Source organism: Mauremys mutica, chromosome 9, assembly GCF_020497125.1.
Source record: "Mauremys mutica isolate MM-2020 ecotype Southern chromosome 9, ASM2049712v1, whole genome shotgun sequence".
Lineage (NCBI taxonomy): Eukaryota > Metazoa > Chordata > Testudines > Geoemydidae > Mauremys > Mauremys mutica.
Genome location: NC_059080.1, coordinates 57,693,998 through 57,710,040, shown reverse-complemented (window position 1 = coordinate 57,710,040; position 16,043 = coordinate 57,693,998). Strand labels below are relative to the sequence as shown.

The following is a 16,043-nucleotide window of genomic DNA, read 5'->3' as shown; positions in this document are numbered from 1 at the left end:
GGGCAGGGGATGGTGTCCATAGCCTGTTTGCCAGAAGCTGGGAATGGGTAACAGGATGGATCACTTGATGATTACCTGTTCTGTTCATTCCCTTTGGGACCTGGCTTTGGCCACTGTCAGAAGACAGGCTATTGGGCTATATAGACTTTTGGTCTGACCCATTCTTATGTTCTTATGTTATGGGAAGGAGAATGATACTAAAACCTATCTTCTAAGAAAGCGCTCTTGGTGAAACAGCACAAGAAATCAATCTCCTGATCACTTGTGAGATCAGTGTAAACGACCTGGATGTCACTGAGGGCATGTCTACCCTTACCTCGGGAGCAATCCATCCAGCATGGGTCAATTTATCGCGTCTAGTGAAGACATGATAAATCGCCTGCTGAGCACTTTCCTGTCGACTCCAGTACTCCACTGGAGTGAAAGGCCTTTCACTCCAGTGGAGTACTGGAGTCGACAGGAAAGTCGACTGGAGTCGACGGGGGAGCGTCAGCAGTCGACTTACCTCAGTGAAGACACTGCGGTAAGTAGATCTAAGTAGGTCGACTTCAGCTACATTATTCTGAGTTAGGGATGAACATTTTGAAGTAAACATTCCACAAAGTGTTCCACGTTGCTGAGGTGTACATCATGGACTGGGGCAGAAAAAATGGGTCTGAAGGAGCTACCTCCAAAGCTCAGTTCATTAACTTTACAGACTTTGTCTGCCGTAGAAAGTCATGGCAGCAGCACTTAAGATGTTGAGTGGATTAAACTAACACTAGTTTTTATGTTTTAGTGCCAAGCCTAAACCGGAAATCCATGTCTCTATGGCTACTCCAGTCACTGTGTCTATGGAGGCAGTGTCCAATCAAACCAGCGAGCAGCCCACCATTGCAGTCCCACCTACCTCTCAGCAGCCTCCATCTGCCATTCCAACAATTATTGCAGCAGCTAGTCCACCTTCTCAGCCGACAGCACCTCTGTCAACCATTCCAGGAGCAGTTCCAGCTGCTCCAGCCACTTCTACCACAATTATAGCTGCTCCTCCACCTCCATCAACTATGAGTGGGGCCTTCTCCACAGTATTGGGACCCCCAGCACCAGAGATAAAAATCAAAGAGGAAGTGGAACCTATGGACATAATGCGACCAGTCTCAGGTAGGCTTCTGATTAAAGTAACTGCAGTCACTCTTTCTTTGGGGAGTGATGGTAAGGGCCTCACCAAAGCCAACTTGAAACTCCCTTGGATAGTGGTACAGCATGCCAATCATAGGGTTGCTATCAGAGTAATTTTAAATAATTTCTAAAGATTCTCTTGTTCTTGTTTTATTTCAATGTAAGTCCAGAGTCTACAAACTTGTTTGAATCTTGTTTTCAGTGACATGAATGGGCATGAAGTTCTGATGGGCTGATGTTCCAGTGATAACTGGAATGGAAAATGAGGGTCCTGTTGATTCCTAAGCAAGGGTTTGAGATCAGTTTTAGTCATAGCAGGGGAGGGCATTATAATGCCAGTGACTATGAACTGTCCATCTTAAATGTAAGAGTTTGCAGAGTGGCCAGTGAACCCTTTCCATTTAAAAATTAAGCCTAGTTCTTTGGATTTTCTTGTACAATTGTTTGGATACCCCATATGCCTGGGGAGGAGGCGAGACTGAGGTAACAGCAGAGCGGTAAAATCCTACTTTAGTCATTCAAAACTGATATAAAAACCCTTAAGCATAGATTTCCTCCTTCTCCATACAAACAACGTTTAAGTTCCTTTTCCTTGGACAGCTAGTACGTTCTGTTCTATCACCCCTTCTTTCCCCCAGTAAAATGAAATTATTTTCAGGATAGATATCACTGGGACAGCACTTAGACAGTATTAGCTTTTCACTTTCACACTAGCTGACGTAAAGTTGCTCTCTCTTCGTAGCTGTCAGGCTCTTAAACATTTCTCTTTCTGTTTCTATTTTAGCAGTTCCTCCGTTGACTACAAATACCATGTCTCCATCTCTTGCATTGCTGGCCAACAACCTTTCCATGCCCCCGAACGACTTGCCACCTGGTGCCTCACCAAGGAAAAAGCCCCGGAAGCAGCAGCATGTAATCTCCACAGAAGAAGGAGACATGATGGAAACTAATAGCACTGATGATGAGAAATCCACTGCTAAAAGTCTGCTGGTGAAAGCAGAGAAGCGCAAGTCACCTCCAAAAGAGTATATAGGTAATGGCATCTCTGATGGTAACTGCTTTCTCTGCTCAAATATCTGCTCTTCTCTTTTCCTCCAAATTAGCGTCCTTTGTTCCCTGCCTCTACAATAATGAGACTTCCGTTAAACGAGAAACCCGAGTTACGAATTAATAGTTAGCCCTTCCATTGTGCTTTTCAAAACATCTGTTTCTCACAAGCTCCATCTCAGTTTCACCATCTGTAAAATGTTAAGTGACTCATTCAGTCCCAGAGAGGGAGTTGGCACCTGAGCTGCTTCCTGGTCTTCTGCTTAAATCACTGGATCATGCCAGTCTCTTCTAGTTGAAACTGCTTGTTTCTCTTGGCTCTTAGATGAAGAAGGTGTCAGGTATGTTCCTGTGCGTCCAAGACCCCCTATCACACTGCTCCGTCACTACCGCAACCCCTGGAAAGCTGCTTATCACCACTTTCAGAGATACAGTGATGTCAGAGTGAAAGGTCAGTTTATTTTTTACAGGATTTCCTATTGCCCATACGTAATGCTGGGAACAGTTGCCTTATGAGTAGTTGTAGTCATATAGACAAAGGAGTTAAATAACTGGAGTGTGGCAAATAGAACATGTTTCCTGTTCAGGTATGTTCATCATGTGAGCTAAAGGAAAACTTCTACTAGCTAGCAATGATGCTATCTCGTTAGACCTCCTGACAATAGAGGGAGACAGTCGCACTTAAACAGGCCTGACCTTCCACCCACCAGAGGGAAGTAATACACTCCAAAAGTAGCCAGCATATTATACTTCTGGGGGAGTTTTGCACCACTGCGCGTGCACAGAATTTATGTCCCCACAGATTTCTTTGCTTCCCGGAAGAAAATGACTTTCTGACGGGGAAGCAAAGGGAATCCACAAGAGCGGTCATGTGACCATACCCAGCTGGCAGAGAGGTAAATCACTATGGGACAGGGGGAAGGACTGGGGAAGACCCAGCTGGTGGCTCCTACCCTGCGCCTGGCTCAGCTGCTAGTCCCAGCTGGGCTGCGGAGGACGGGACTTCCTCTTTCCTTGCATGGCATCTGGGGCCCTGTCAGACCCACCCCCAGATTTCTCCCCTGGCTCTAGGAAGCTCTGCAAACTCTCCTCCCCCCCCGCTTCCTGCACCCATCGCACCTCAGCTCAAAGGAGAGGGATCACTGTACAAGGAGCTGCACCCCCATCCGCCCAACCCCCATGCATCCAGACCCTCCCACTGAGCCTAACACACACACACCCTGCACCCAGAATCTCCCCAACAAGCCCCACTCCCCCTGCACCTGGACCACCCTGACGAGCCACCTGCATCCAGATCCCCACCAAGCGCCAACTAGCTGCACCTGGATCCCCACCCCATTGAGTCCCCCACATTCACACCCCCTGCTGCTGAGCCCCAACCACCTTCACCTGGACTCTCCTGCAGAGTCCTATTACCGTTGCACCCAGAACCCCCGAACAAGCCCCTGTGCATGTAGATCTCCCCACGCCCAGATCCCCCACTGAGATGCCTGCACCCAGATGGCAGGCTGAGGAAGCAGCGCAGTCTGGGCAGGTACCCAGAGCAGCTGCCTGCCCTGAGTACTGCTTTTACACAACTGGCTCCTGCCCTGAAGGGAAAACAGCCGTCCCGCAGCCTCAGAATTACATGACTCTGCCCCTTCCCCGCTCCAGCCCCTGCCTTCAGCCGCCCCCTCTCCCCAGCACTGAGGGAGTTGAACCAGAGGAGGAGCAGGGCTGGGTTGCCCTGTGTTCTCCTCCGCAGGACCAGCCCCCACACTATGTCTATAGTGGGAGCACTAACCCTTATTGTTGCCCAGTCACCCCTCCTCCCCACCCCAGTTCTGCTGCCCCTACTTCCACATATGTGTGAAATCTTCAGATATCTGGTACATGAGTGGATATTGCTGTCCTGACCAACTGACCTGTTTTAGGTTCTTACTGGAGCATGTGGAGGGGAAAAAAAAATCTTAACAGTATCATAACTGTCCTTTGTTCCTATGTTAGACACATCAGATTTGTGTTCTTTGGTTTTAGAAGAGAAGAAGGCTATGCTGCAGGAGATTGCCAATCAGAAAGGAGTATCCTGCCGTGCGCAAGGTTGGAAAGTCCATCTCTGCGCAGCACAGTTACTGCAGTTGGTAAGTGAATGGGGCTTACCAGTTGAGCTTCCTACAACATGGGGAAAGTAGGAGTACTCCTAGATGAGCATTAGCTGTTTTGTAAGCATCATGAATTAGAAAAACACATCAGACACTGGAGTATCTCAGACTGTTTGGTCTGTACGGAGTTGGCCATATGCTCTCCAGTTGTAGGAATATGTTGCGTGTGCTTCAGAAACTGCAGAGTGGTGGAGGTTTGAATCCAGACATAAAAGCTGATTCATTCTGTTCAGATGCTCAAAACTGGCAACTCCCTCCCTCTGATGCACAGGTCTGAAGATGTCTATTTGGGATGGTACTGCTGATAGGAGGAGGCAGCACTGCTCCACGTTCTTGGATGTTTCTCTTGTGGGTTGGGGGTGAGGTAGGTGCTCTGCATTCTAGCATCAAACTCCCCCAAACCTCTGCATTCCCAGAATAGAATTGAGGAAAGAAGGGAAGCAGTTCTGCATTTCAGAAGGATCGGGGCTGCTCTGGATTCAGATGTGGGGATGCAATTTATACTCTGAATTCTTCAAAGCATCTGTTTCAGGGGCAAGGGTCAGAGAGCACTCGTGAGGATCCATGCTCGTTCAGAAGTGGAGCAATCCTTTTATAGGATGTTAGTATGAAGAATAACACTACATCAAAGGCTCCATCTCATGAATAAGCAACATGAATAGCTGAGGGAGGAGCAGAATAGCCTCACTTGTTTGTGTATAATTTTCTTAATATAGAGGAACGTTGTGCATTCCAGTGATGGGCATTCTCACTAAGGTCTCATGTCTTCTAGACTAACCTGGAGCATGACGTGTATGAGCGCCTCACCTCCCTGCAGGAAGGGATAATCCCCAAGAAAAAGGCAGCAACTGATGATGACTTACATCGAATAAATGAACTGATACAGGTAAAAGTTGATGGCTCAGTATATCTACTTTACCCTTAATTACAAACTCATTCTATTGCTGGCTATGGTGCAGTTAGTAAGAACTATCAAGGGGGAAAAAATGCTAGTGTATTTCAAGAGTGATTATTCAAAGGTGACTTACAGACTTGGAAATGACAGAGAGAGTTCTGCTCTTAATGACAGGTGTGTGTGTATTTCAGGGGAATATGCAGAGGTGTAAACTTGTGATGGATCAGATCAGTGAGGCCCGAGACTCCATGCTGAAAGTCTTGGATCACAAGGAGCGTGTTCTGAAGCTCTTAAACAAGAATGGAACTGTCAAGAAAGTGTCCAAATTAAAGCGAAAGGAGAAGGTCTAGAGCCAGAAGAATAAGGACTCTGGAAATGGAGAACGTGTACAGAATGGAGTTGTTCAGTATTTTTTTTTTTTTTTTTTTTTTTTTTTTGGGTTTATTTTGAAGTAGAGCATCTGACTAAAAAGGATGAGTTCCAGAGAACACAGATGGATGTGTGGAGCCCATTGACCTGGAGGGATTGGCCTGGATCTGTCAAAATGAACAAAGATTTTTCTCTCAGGTTCATCCCTTTTAAACTCTTTGAAGTCACATTTGTTTAACCCTCCTGACGTGTCAGTGCCTACTAACTGGTACTCGTAATGCAGTGTGTGATGGACAGTCCCCTTTTCATTTTAGAGTTTAGAGGTAACTTACAGGTTTGTCCATGGATTCCTGCAGGAGACCTCAAGATTTTGATCTGAAAGTATTGGCTCAAACTGCCAGGAGCTTTTCAAACCATTGAAAATGACACCACTTCCAGTTACCTATTCTTCTCCCTCTCCCCCATTCCATTTTTCTGACTTTCCAGTGTCTAGCCTTCTTAAACCAGTGCCATTGCACTAGATCTGCCACATTTAGAATCTCCTGGTTCTGAAGTCCTAGCTGTCCATTTTTTTTTTAAAGAACCATTTCAAAGTGATTTTGTAGTATCTGTTATGTGTGTCCATGTTGGTGCTCTCAGATACTTGTTTTGAAGTACTTCTCTTCCAACACAGTACTACTTGTAGCTGGTGTGATGCTGTTAATTGTATGTACCACTTACATCCTGAAAACTTTAATAAAGGCCTTGGAGACTTTTGTACCTGAGCTGTTTGTATATTTTTATGCTATAGAAAATAGACAGCCCATAAGCTCTAAAAGAAACTCATCCCCTGAAAGCCATTGCAGAAATGAGGAGCTGGATTTTGGAAAAAAAAGTCTACCTCTTCTGCTGCTGTCAGGAAAGAGAGTTCAATTGGGTTTCAGCCTATCTAGGTGCAAGTGTGGTTTTCAGTTTGATCCTTAGTTTCCATAAGGATTGCCAAATTAGTCCACTGATGAAGACTTACTAATTCCAATTAACTATGCACAGTACACACAAACTTTCATGACACCCTTGCTTTAGGAAGTAATTTAGTTTTCATTTTGAGTTCTAATCTTCAGGTGGCTAATGGTCACTGGAAACTCAATGTACTTTTCTGACCATCTGAAATTATCCAAAAAAGCTGCTATTTGATAGCATAAAGAAATTGGAAGCACTGAATATGAATAAAACTCATAACAAGGTGAGCTTGCTGCTTCTTTCATATACACCATATTTCAGATCCATCTGCCAAGATAACAGTCTCATTCCGATTTGACTCTAGTTTTATTTAAAAAGAAATATACATCTCCATAATGCATTTCTGATAATGTTGCAGTAATTTTAGCTAATATGGAACAACTTAAATTGTGGTGTGGGAACTTAACTTTTGGGAGGAGTGGGGGGGAGAGAGTGAAAATGTCAGTAAAATACCATTGAAAAACTTTTAAAATACGTACTTACAGGCTTGTAAAAATTTAATTCTGCAAAGAAATAAAGGAACTAATTTTTCATACTACAAAATGTGGAAGGCAAGCTGTGGGATCAAATCACTTTCACTTATCAGTTTTGTTGCTTGTGGTTCAGGAAAGGGCTATCTTGAATGTTGGGAAATGCACATAATGTCGTCAAAACACTGTTTGGCATAAAGTAATATAGACTCCATGAAGAATGAATCTGCTCAGCTGAGCCTAGGTTTTACAGGTTAGAAATATTCAATTTTATCTGCCACAGGAGCAAGCTTAAATTCCCCTTTCAGGCTGATAACTGCCAGCCTTCAACAGAAAATGGCTTTCTGAACAAATCATTTGTCATGATCAGAAATGGTTTTTACCTGAACATTATGTATGGCTTTATAGGTCTTGCTCTTAGATGCTTTGCTGTTTTATTCCAAAAAGCTATTCTTAATGTAATCCTTTCAACTAGGACATTCTCATCTAAGCCTAAATAGTTGTTGTAATAATTGGGATTGATACTATACATCTATTTATATACAAGACCTTCATTTTTTTGGATGGAAGGCTGAAATTCCTTAATGAAATTCCTGAAATGAAATGCAACTTCAGAGTCAGTTTACTGCTGAGGAAACTAGTTTTTAGGCAGTAACTAGTTGCAGATAAGGGCTATTTGTGCTCAATGATTTTTAAAAAGAGTTCTGAAATTTTGTTTGCCTGTAACTTGACAAATCTCTCTCTAATTTCTCTGCATCAATCTTGGGCCAGACATTCAGCTACTGCAAAATGGTGGCACTCCATTGTCTTCAACAGAGCTATGCCAATTTACACCAGCCACTGATTTGCACACTTGTTGGAGGATGCATCGAACTGAGCTCTTCGAATTTGGGCATGTGGGATGCTGTACTGGGGATAAAGCCTTGGCTCAGACCATTTTTTGTTGTTGCTTGAAACAGCAGCAGTCCTCACAGCATTTTGCTGCCTCTTTGCATACATTACCCCTTAGGGTAACCTGAAGAAATGTAAGTATATTTTTAACATTTTGGGCAATGTCTGGAGTGCTGGAAAGTGTAATACAGTGCTGGCAGAACCAGTAATTCTTGTAAGATTTCTCTACACAGCTTTGTCAATTCATCTTGCCTGACTTGTAGCTCCTGTAGCTTGAGACCTTCACTCTCCTTCAGAGGAAATACTAGTAACTCTTTATAGGCAGCTAACAAATTACTGTGAAACCAACAGCCCCATTTCTCCTTCAAACGCTGGAGAGTTCCTAAATTAAGTATGGTTTTGGGTGTGTTTCAGTGTTTCTATTTTTTAATTCCAAAATGCTTCTGGATTGAATATTGTCAAACTCCCTGGGGTGAAAGGGCAAAGCCATGCATTCTTTATTTCTACCATACCGTTCCAAATCTTCTATACCCTACACTGATTCTTCACAACATTGCTGTGAGGTGAAAGAATGCAGAGATTAAAAGATTTTTTCCCATCACCACCAACTAGAACTACGATTTAGTTTTTGGCTTGCCATTTTATGCTCCCATCTCTCCGGTAGCAATACCTAGGGTTTGCCACCACTATACTTCATAGGAAGTGCCTTATATTCAAAGTACTCCAGCTTTCATGCCTTACAGCCTCTACCTGTAAGTGTGATGCACCCCACTTATCAACATCTAACCACACACTTCCCACATTAACCAGTCTTCAAAGGTGAGCGGGTTAGTCAGTGTATTAGTGTAACTGTGCTATTAAGCTCCTATTTTTATTCAGAGTCCTATATAAATTGATGTTTTGAGTAGGGCTGTCAAGCTATTAAAAAAAATTGCAATTAATCGTGCAGTTAAACAATAATTACCATTTATTTAAATATTTTTTGATGTTTTCTACATTTTCAGATATTGATTTCAATTACAACACAGAATACAAAGTGTACACTGCTTTATTTATTTTTATTACAAATATTTGCACTGTAAAAAACAAAAGAAATAGTATTTTTCAGTTCACCTAATGTACTGTAGTGCAATCTCTTTATCATGAAAGTTGAACTTACGAACGTAGAATTATGTACAGAAAAAAACTGCATTCAAAAATAACAGTGTAAAACTTTAGAGCCTACAAGCCCAATCAGTCCTACTTGTTCGGCTTAAGAGAAACAATTTTTGTTTACATTTACAGGAGATAATGCTGCCTACTTCTTGTTTACAATGTCACCAGAAAGTGAGAACAGGCATTTGCATGGCACTGTTGTTGTTGGCATTGCAAGATATTTACATTTTGCCAGATGCGTTAAAAGATTCATATGCCTCTTCATGCTTTGGCCATCGTTCCAGAGGACATGCTTCCATGCTGATGATGCTTGTTAAAAAAAAAATGCATTAATTAAATTTGTAACTGAACTCCTTGGGAGAGAATTGTATGTCTCCTGTTCTGTTTTATCCGCATTCTGCATATATTTCATATTATAGCAGTCTCAGATGATGACCCAGCACATGGTGTTCGTTTTAAGAACACTTTCACTTCAAATTTGACAAAATGCAAAGAAGGCAGCAATGTGAAATTTCTATTGACAGCTAGAGCACTCAACCCAAGGTTTAAGAATCTGAAGTGCCTTCCAAAATCTGATCAGGACGAGGTGTGGAGCATGCTTTCAGACGTCTTTAAAAGAACAACACTCTGATGCAGAAACTACAGAATCCAAGCTACCAAAAAAGAAAACCAACTGTCTGCTGGTGGCATCTGACTCAGATGATGAAAATGAACATGCATTGGTCTGCTCTGCGTTGGATCGTTAACAAGCAGAACCCATCATCAGCATGGACACGTATCCTCTGGAACGGTGGTTGAAGCATTAAGGGACATATGAATCTTTAGCACATCTGGCATCTAAATAGCTTGTAATAAAAAATAATATAAAGTGAGCACTGTACACTTTGTATTCAGTGCTGTAATTGAAATAGATTCATTTGAAAATGTAGAAAAACACCCAAAAATATTTAATAAATTTCAATTGGTATTCTGTTGTTTAACAGTGTGATTAATCATGATTAATTTTTGTAATCACGATTTTTTGAGTTAACTGCAATTAATTGACAGCCCTACTTTTGAGTTTTCTTAATGAAACAGCTAAGTGGAATTGGAAGAGGTTCAGAAAAGGGCAACAAAAATGATAAAGGGTATGGAATGGCTTCCGTATGAGGAGTGATTAATAAGACGGACTTTTCAGCTTGGAAAAGAAATGACTAGGGGATATGATAGAGGTCTATAAAATCATGACTGGTGTTGAGAAAGTAAATAAGGAAGTGTTATTTACTCCTTTTCATAACACACGAACTAGGGATCACCAAATGAAATTAATAGGCAGCAGGTTTAAAACAAAAGAAGTTTTTTTTTCCACACAACACACACTCAACCTATGGAACTCCTTGCTAGAGGATGTTGTGAAGGCCAAGACTATAACAGGGTTCAAAAAAGCACTAGATAAATTCATGGAGGATAGGTCCGTCAGTGGCTATTAGCCAGGATGGCCAGGGATGGTATCCCTAGCCTCTGTTTGCCAGAAGTTAGGAATGGGCAACGGGATGGATCACTTGGGCCTGGTCTGCACTACGAGTTTGTCGAATTTAGCAGCATTAAATTGAATTAACCCTGCACCCATCCACACAATGAAGCCATTTACTTTGACATAAAGGGCTCTTAAAATCAATTGCTGTACTCCTCCCCGATGAGGGGATTAGTGCTGAAATCAATATCGCCGGTTCGAATTAGAGTTAGTGTGGACGCAATTCAATGGTATTGGCCTCTGGGAGCTATCCCACAGTGCACCATTGTGATTGCTCTGGACAGCACTTTCAACTCAGATGCACTGGCCAGGTGTACAGGAAAAGCCCTGCAAACTTTTGAATCTCATTTCCTGTTTGGCCAGTCGAGCTCTTCAGCACAGGTAACCATGCAGTCCAAGAATTGAAAAAGCTCCAGCATGGACCATATGGGAGGTACTGGATCTGATCACTGTATGGGGAGATGATTCCGTGCTATCAGAACTACATTACAAAAGATGAAATGCCAAAACATTTGAAAAAATCTCCAAGGGCATGATGGAGAGAGGCCATAACAAGGACTCAATACAGTGCCGCTTGAAAGTTAAGGAGCTCAGACGAGCATACCAAAAAACCAAAGAATTAAACGGATGCTCCAGGGCAGAGCCGCAGACATGCTGCTTCTATGCTGAGCTGCAGGTAATTCTGGGTGGGGGGGGGGGAGGACGCCACCACTACCCCACCCCAACTGTGGATTATGAGGAGGTGGTACTCCCAGCCATGCCTGAGGATTTTGTGGATGGGGAAGATGAGGAGGAGGAGGAGGATGACCTTGAGAGCACACAGCACACCGTTCTCCCCAACATCCAGGATCTTTTTCTCACCCTGACTGAAATACCCCCCCAAGGCAGTCCCCCGGACCATGAAGCCATAGAAGGGACCTCTGGTGCGTGTATCTTTGTATATATTATACATGGTTTAAAAGCAAGCATTTTTTAATGATTAATTTGCCCTGAGGACTTGTGATGCATTTGCGGCCAGTATAGCTACTGGAAAAGTCTGTTAACGTGTCTGGGGATGGAGCAGAAATCCTCCAGGGACATCTCCATGAAGCTCTCCTGGAGGTACTCTAAAAGCCTTTGCAGAAGGTTTCTGGGGAGGAGTAAAGCAATCATCTCAGAATGCGGGGGGGGGGGGTTACTTTGTTTTCTGCTGCTGCACGTTAACACGAAAACCACAGCACTCTATGGGCTTTGCTTGTTTGTATGGAAAAGGAGGGTGCTGCTTTTATGAAGGTTGCAGAAGCTGAAAGACTATGGCTTACCATGGCTACCTGCAAGACAAATTCTGTTGCCCCGACCTGCATCTGTGATCTCTAACACCAAAACCGTAGGCATTCAATATAAAAGATGCAAAATGCGACCTTGTACCGAAATCACATGTGCTATGTAATGTGAATCTAAATGTAAAATGTATCTTTTTAAATACGTGTCTTCCTTTTTTTCCCTCCCGCAGCTGCAAATTTTTCAAGCCTCCGTCCCAAACGCTATCTCAGATAAGGCGGCGGAAAAAACACACGCGTGATGAAATGTTCTCTGAGATCATGCAGTCGATCTGCAATGAAAGAGCTCATCTAAATGAGTGGAAGGACACAGTATCACAGTACAGGAAAACGGCCAATGAACGTGAGGACAGGAGGGAAGATCGAGATGAGAGGTGGCGGCAGGAAGATCAGAGGAGGCAGGATGCAATGCTGGGGCTACTGCAGGATCAAACGGACATGCTCCGGCATCTGGTGGAGCTTCAGGAACGGCAGCAGGATCACAGAGTGCCACTGCAGCCTCTGTTTAACCGCCCTCCCCTCTCCCCAAGTTCCATAACCTCCTCATCCAGACGCCCAAGAACGTGGGGGGTGAGAGGAGGAGTCTCCGGGGACCCAACCACTCCACCCCAGTGGACAGCCCAAGCAACAGAAGGCTGGGATTCAACAAGTTTTGAAGTGGCCTTTTCCTTCCCTCCTCCCATACCCCACCCAGGCTGCCTTGTCAGTTATCTCCCTATTTTTATAATCAATTAATAAAGTCATTATCGTTTAAAAACCATGTATTCTTTATTTCCTTTGCAAGCAAGCTGTGATCAAAGGGGGGAGGGTGGGTGGCTTACACGGAATGAGTCAACCAAGGGGGCAGGTTTTCATCAAGGAGAAAAACAGAACTGTCACACCATAGCCTGGCCAGTCATGAAACTGGTTTTCAATGCTTCTCTGATGCGCAACGCTTCCTGGTGTGCTCTTCTAATCACCCTGGTGTCTGGTTGCGCGTAATCAGTGGCCAGGAGATTTGCCTCAACCTCCTACCCTGCCATAAACGTCTCCCCCTTACTCTCACAAAGATTGTGGACCACAGCAAGAAGCAATAACAATGGGAATATTGGTTTCGCTGAGGTCTGAGCGAGTCAGTAAAGTGTGCCAGTGACCCTTTAAACATCCAAATGCACATTCTACCACCATTCTGCACTTGCTCAGCCTATAGTTGAACAGCTCCTGACTACTGTCCAGGCTGCCTGTGTATGGCTTCATGAGCCATGGCATTAAGGGGTAGGCTGGGTCCCTAAGGATAACAATAGGCATGTCAACATACCCAACAGTGATTTTCTGGTCTGGGAAGTAAATCCCTTGCTGCAGCCATTTAAACAGACTAGTGTTCCTGAAGACACGAGCATCACGAACCCTTCCTGGCCATCCCTCGTTGATGTTTTTGAAACGTCCCTTGTGATCCACCAGTGCTTGCAGCACCATTGAAAAGTACCCCTTGCAGTTTATGTACTGGCTGCCCTGGTGGTCCAGTTTCAAGATAGGGATATGGGTTCCATCTATTGCCCCACCACCATTAGGGAATCCCATTGCAGCAAAGCCATATACGACCTGCACATTTCCCAGAGTCACTACCTTTGGTAGCAGCAGACCCGTGATTGCTTTGGCTACTTGGATCACAGCAGCCCCCACAGTAGATTTGCCCACTCCAAATTGATTCCCGACTGACCAGTAGCTGTCTGGTGTTGCAAGCTTCCACCGGGCTATCGCCACTCGCTTCTCAACTGTGAGGGTTGCTCTCATCTTGGTATTCTGGCACTTCAGGGCAGGGGAAAGCAAGTCACAAAGTTCCATAAAAGTGCTCTTACACATGCGAAAGTTTTGCAGCCACTGGGAATTGTCCCACACCTGCAACACTATGCAGTCCCACCACTCTGTGCTTGTTTCCCAGGCCCAGAATCGGCATTCCACAGCATGAACTTGCCCCATTAATACCATGATCTCCAAAGTGCCGGGGGCCACACTTTGAGAGAATTCTGTGTCCATGTCCTCATCACTCTTCACCGTGCTGCCATCGCCGCCACCTCACCTGGTTTTTCAGGTTCTGGTTCTGCATAAACTGCATGATAATGTGCAAGGTGTTTACAATGTTCATTACTGCTGCATTGAGATGAGCGGGCTCCATGCTTGCCGTGGTATGGCGTCTGCATTGAAAAAAGGCGCGAAACGATTGTCTGCTATTGCCCTGGGGAGGGGTGACTGACAACATGGCTTACAGGGAATTCAAATCAACAAAGGGGGTGGCTTTGCATCAAGGAGAAACACAAACAACTGTCACACAGAATGGCCCCCTCAAGGATTGAACTCAAACCCTGGGTTTAGCAGGCCATTGATTTCACGGAGGGACAGAGACAGCAAATGAATACAGAACAAACTGGGTCTATTTCTTGTTTTGATCCACTCCATCTATCTTTTACATCTTAGGCTGGCAGCAGACAGTGCAGTACGATTGCTAGCCATCATCATCTCCTGGGTTCTCGGCAGAAGATGCTGCATTATGACTGCTAGCCATCGTCATCTCTTGGGTGCTTGCCTGGAGATGGTGCAGTATAACTGTTAGCCATCATCATCTCCTGGATGCTCAGCAGATGGGAATGACCTGGCTGAGTCACTCCCATATCTGCCCAGGTGCCCCGACTGACCTCACCGAGGTCGGCTAAAGCAGCACCCAGGAGTACAACAACAGCTACCAGTCAGAATGCACCATCTGTTGCCAAAAGGCAATGAGCTGCTGCTGTGTAGCAATGCAGTCCCACATCTGCCAGCACCCAGGTGACATATGGTGACGGTCAGCTGTGAGGGCTCCATGCTTGCCGTGGTATGGCGTATGCACAGGTAATCCAGGAAAAAAGGCACAAAACGATTGTCTGCCGTTGCTTTCACGGAGGGAGAGAGAGAGAGAGGGGAGCCTGATTACATGTACCCAGGACCACCCATGACAATGTTTTTTTTGCCCCATCAGGCATTGGGATCTCAACCCAGAATTCCAATGGGCGGGGGAGACTGCAGGAACTATGGGATAGCTACCCACAGTGCAACACTCCCGAAGTCAATGCTAGCCTTGGCACTATGGATGCACACTACCAAACTAATGTGGTTACTATGGACGCATGTACTAGACTTTACACAATCTGTTGCCAAAAATCGAATTCTGTAAAATTAGAGTAATGCCGTAGACATACCCTTGGTGATTAACTGTTCTGTTCATTCCCACCATTGGAAAACAGGATACTGGGCTAGATGGACCTTTAGTTTAACTCAGTATGGCCGTTCTTATGAACATAGGGTGCAGGCACAAAAGCAATTTAATTACTGAGGCAGCACTTCACAGGTGTAATAGAGGCCAACATAATTGTGTAGTGTAGCCAATGGGCATGCCCAAGTGGTAAGACCAGCTGGAATAAGGGAGCCCCCAAAGGGCTGCACAGTCACCAGTCGCTGCTGTGCCTCTGCCAGCTGCCACTGAGCAGGCACCAACACCCCCCCGCTTCCCGTGTGGGCACAGCTCGCTCCGAGATGCCCGCTCTGGCGCGCTGACCTCAGCTCAGCCAGTCAGAAGCGGTCACTGTAGACGAGTCCCGGCCCCCTCCAGAGACCTGACCCACCTAGCTGAGGTCGCCGCTTTGCGGCACAGCCGCGTCTACACTAGAGTCGGGGCTGTCGCGCGGAGCTTGACCCAACCGCTGCCTTCACAGCGGAATCTGATCCGCGCCCCCCCCCGAGTTCTAGTGCGCATGCCCTTCTCCGCCCCCAGACGCGCGCGCGCCTACGACCGTGTCCATTATCCAATAAGAGAGCAGAATTCACACCGCGTGAGTCAGGCCCTTCCGTCAGCCAATGGCCCAAGCCAGCGGTTCGATCTCAGTGCGGGGGGGAGGAAGAGCCATTTTAACTCATTCGTATTAAAAGTCACGTGCCTCTGGTGAGGTCACATGATGTGAAGCGGAACTATTTGGCATCTATGGTTTCTTTGTGGGAGACGATCCTTTCTTCTCTATGGTCGGGCCGAGGCCGATGGGAGGCTGGCGGACTGTACACATTCTTCCCCTATTACCT

At 45.1% G+C, this 16,043-nt stretch overlaps 1 protein-coding gene across 5 annotated transcripts in view; it reads left to right on the top strand.

Moving 5' to 3' along the window:
- SAP130 (Sin3A associated protein 130) overlaps window positions 1–6,369 on the top strand; it is a 31,178-nt gene extending 24,809 nt beyond the window's left edge. For all 5 annotated transcript variants that reach the window (XM_045029730.1, XM_045029727.1, XM_045029729.1 and 2 more), the window contains exons 16-21: window positions 779–1,140; window positions 1,943–2,191; window positions 2,531–2,656; window positions 4,222–4,325; window positions 5,119–5,232; window positions 5,433–6,369. In XM_045029730.1, coding sequence (XP_044885665.1) covers window positions 779–1,140; window positions 1,943–2,191; window positions 2,531–2,656; window positions 4,222–4,325; window positions 5,119–5,232; window positions 5,433–5,591 — 1,114 coding nt within the window. In that variant the 3' untranslated portion in view covers window positions 5,592–6,369. The remainder of the gene's footprint in view (window positions 1–778; window positions 1,141–1,942; window positions 2,192–2,530; window positions 2,657–4,221; window positions 4,326–5,118; window positions 5,233–5,432) is intronic.
- The last annotated feature ends 9,674 nt before the right edge of the window (window positions 6,370–16,043 follow it).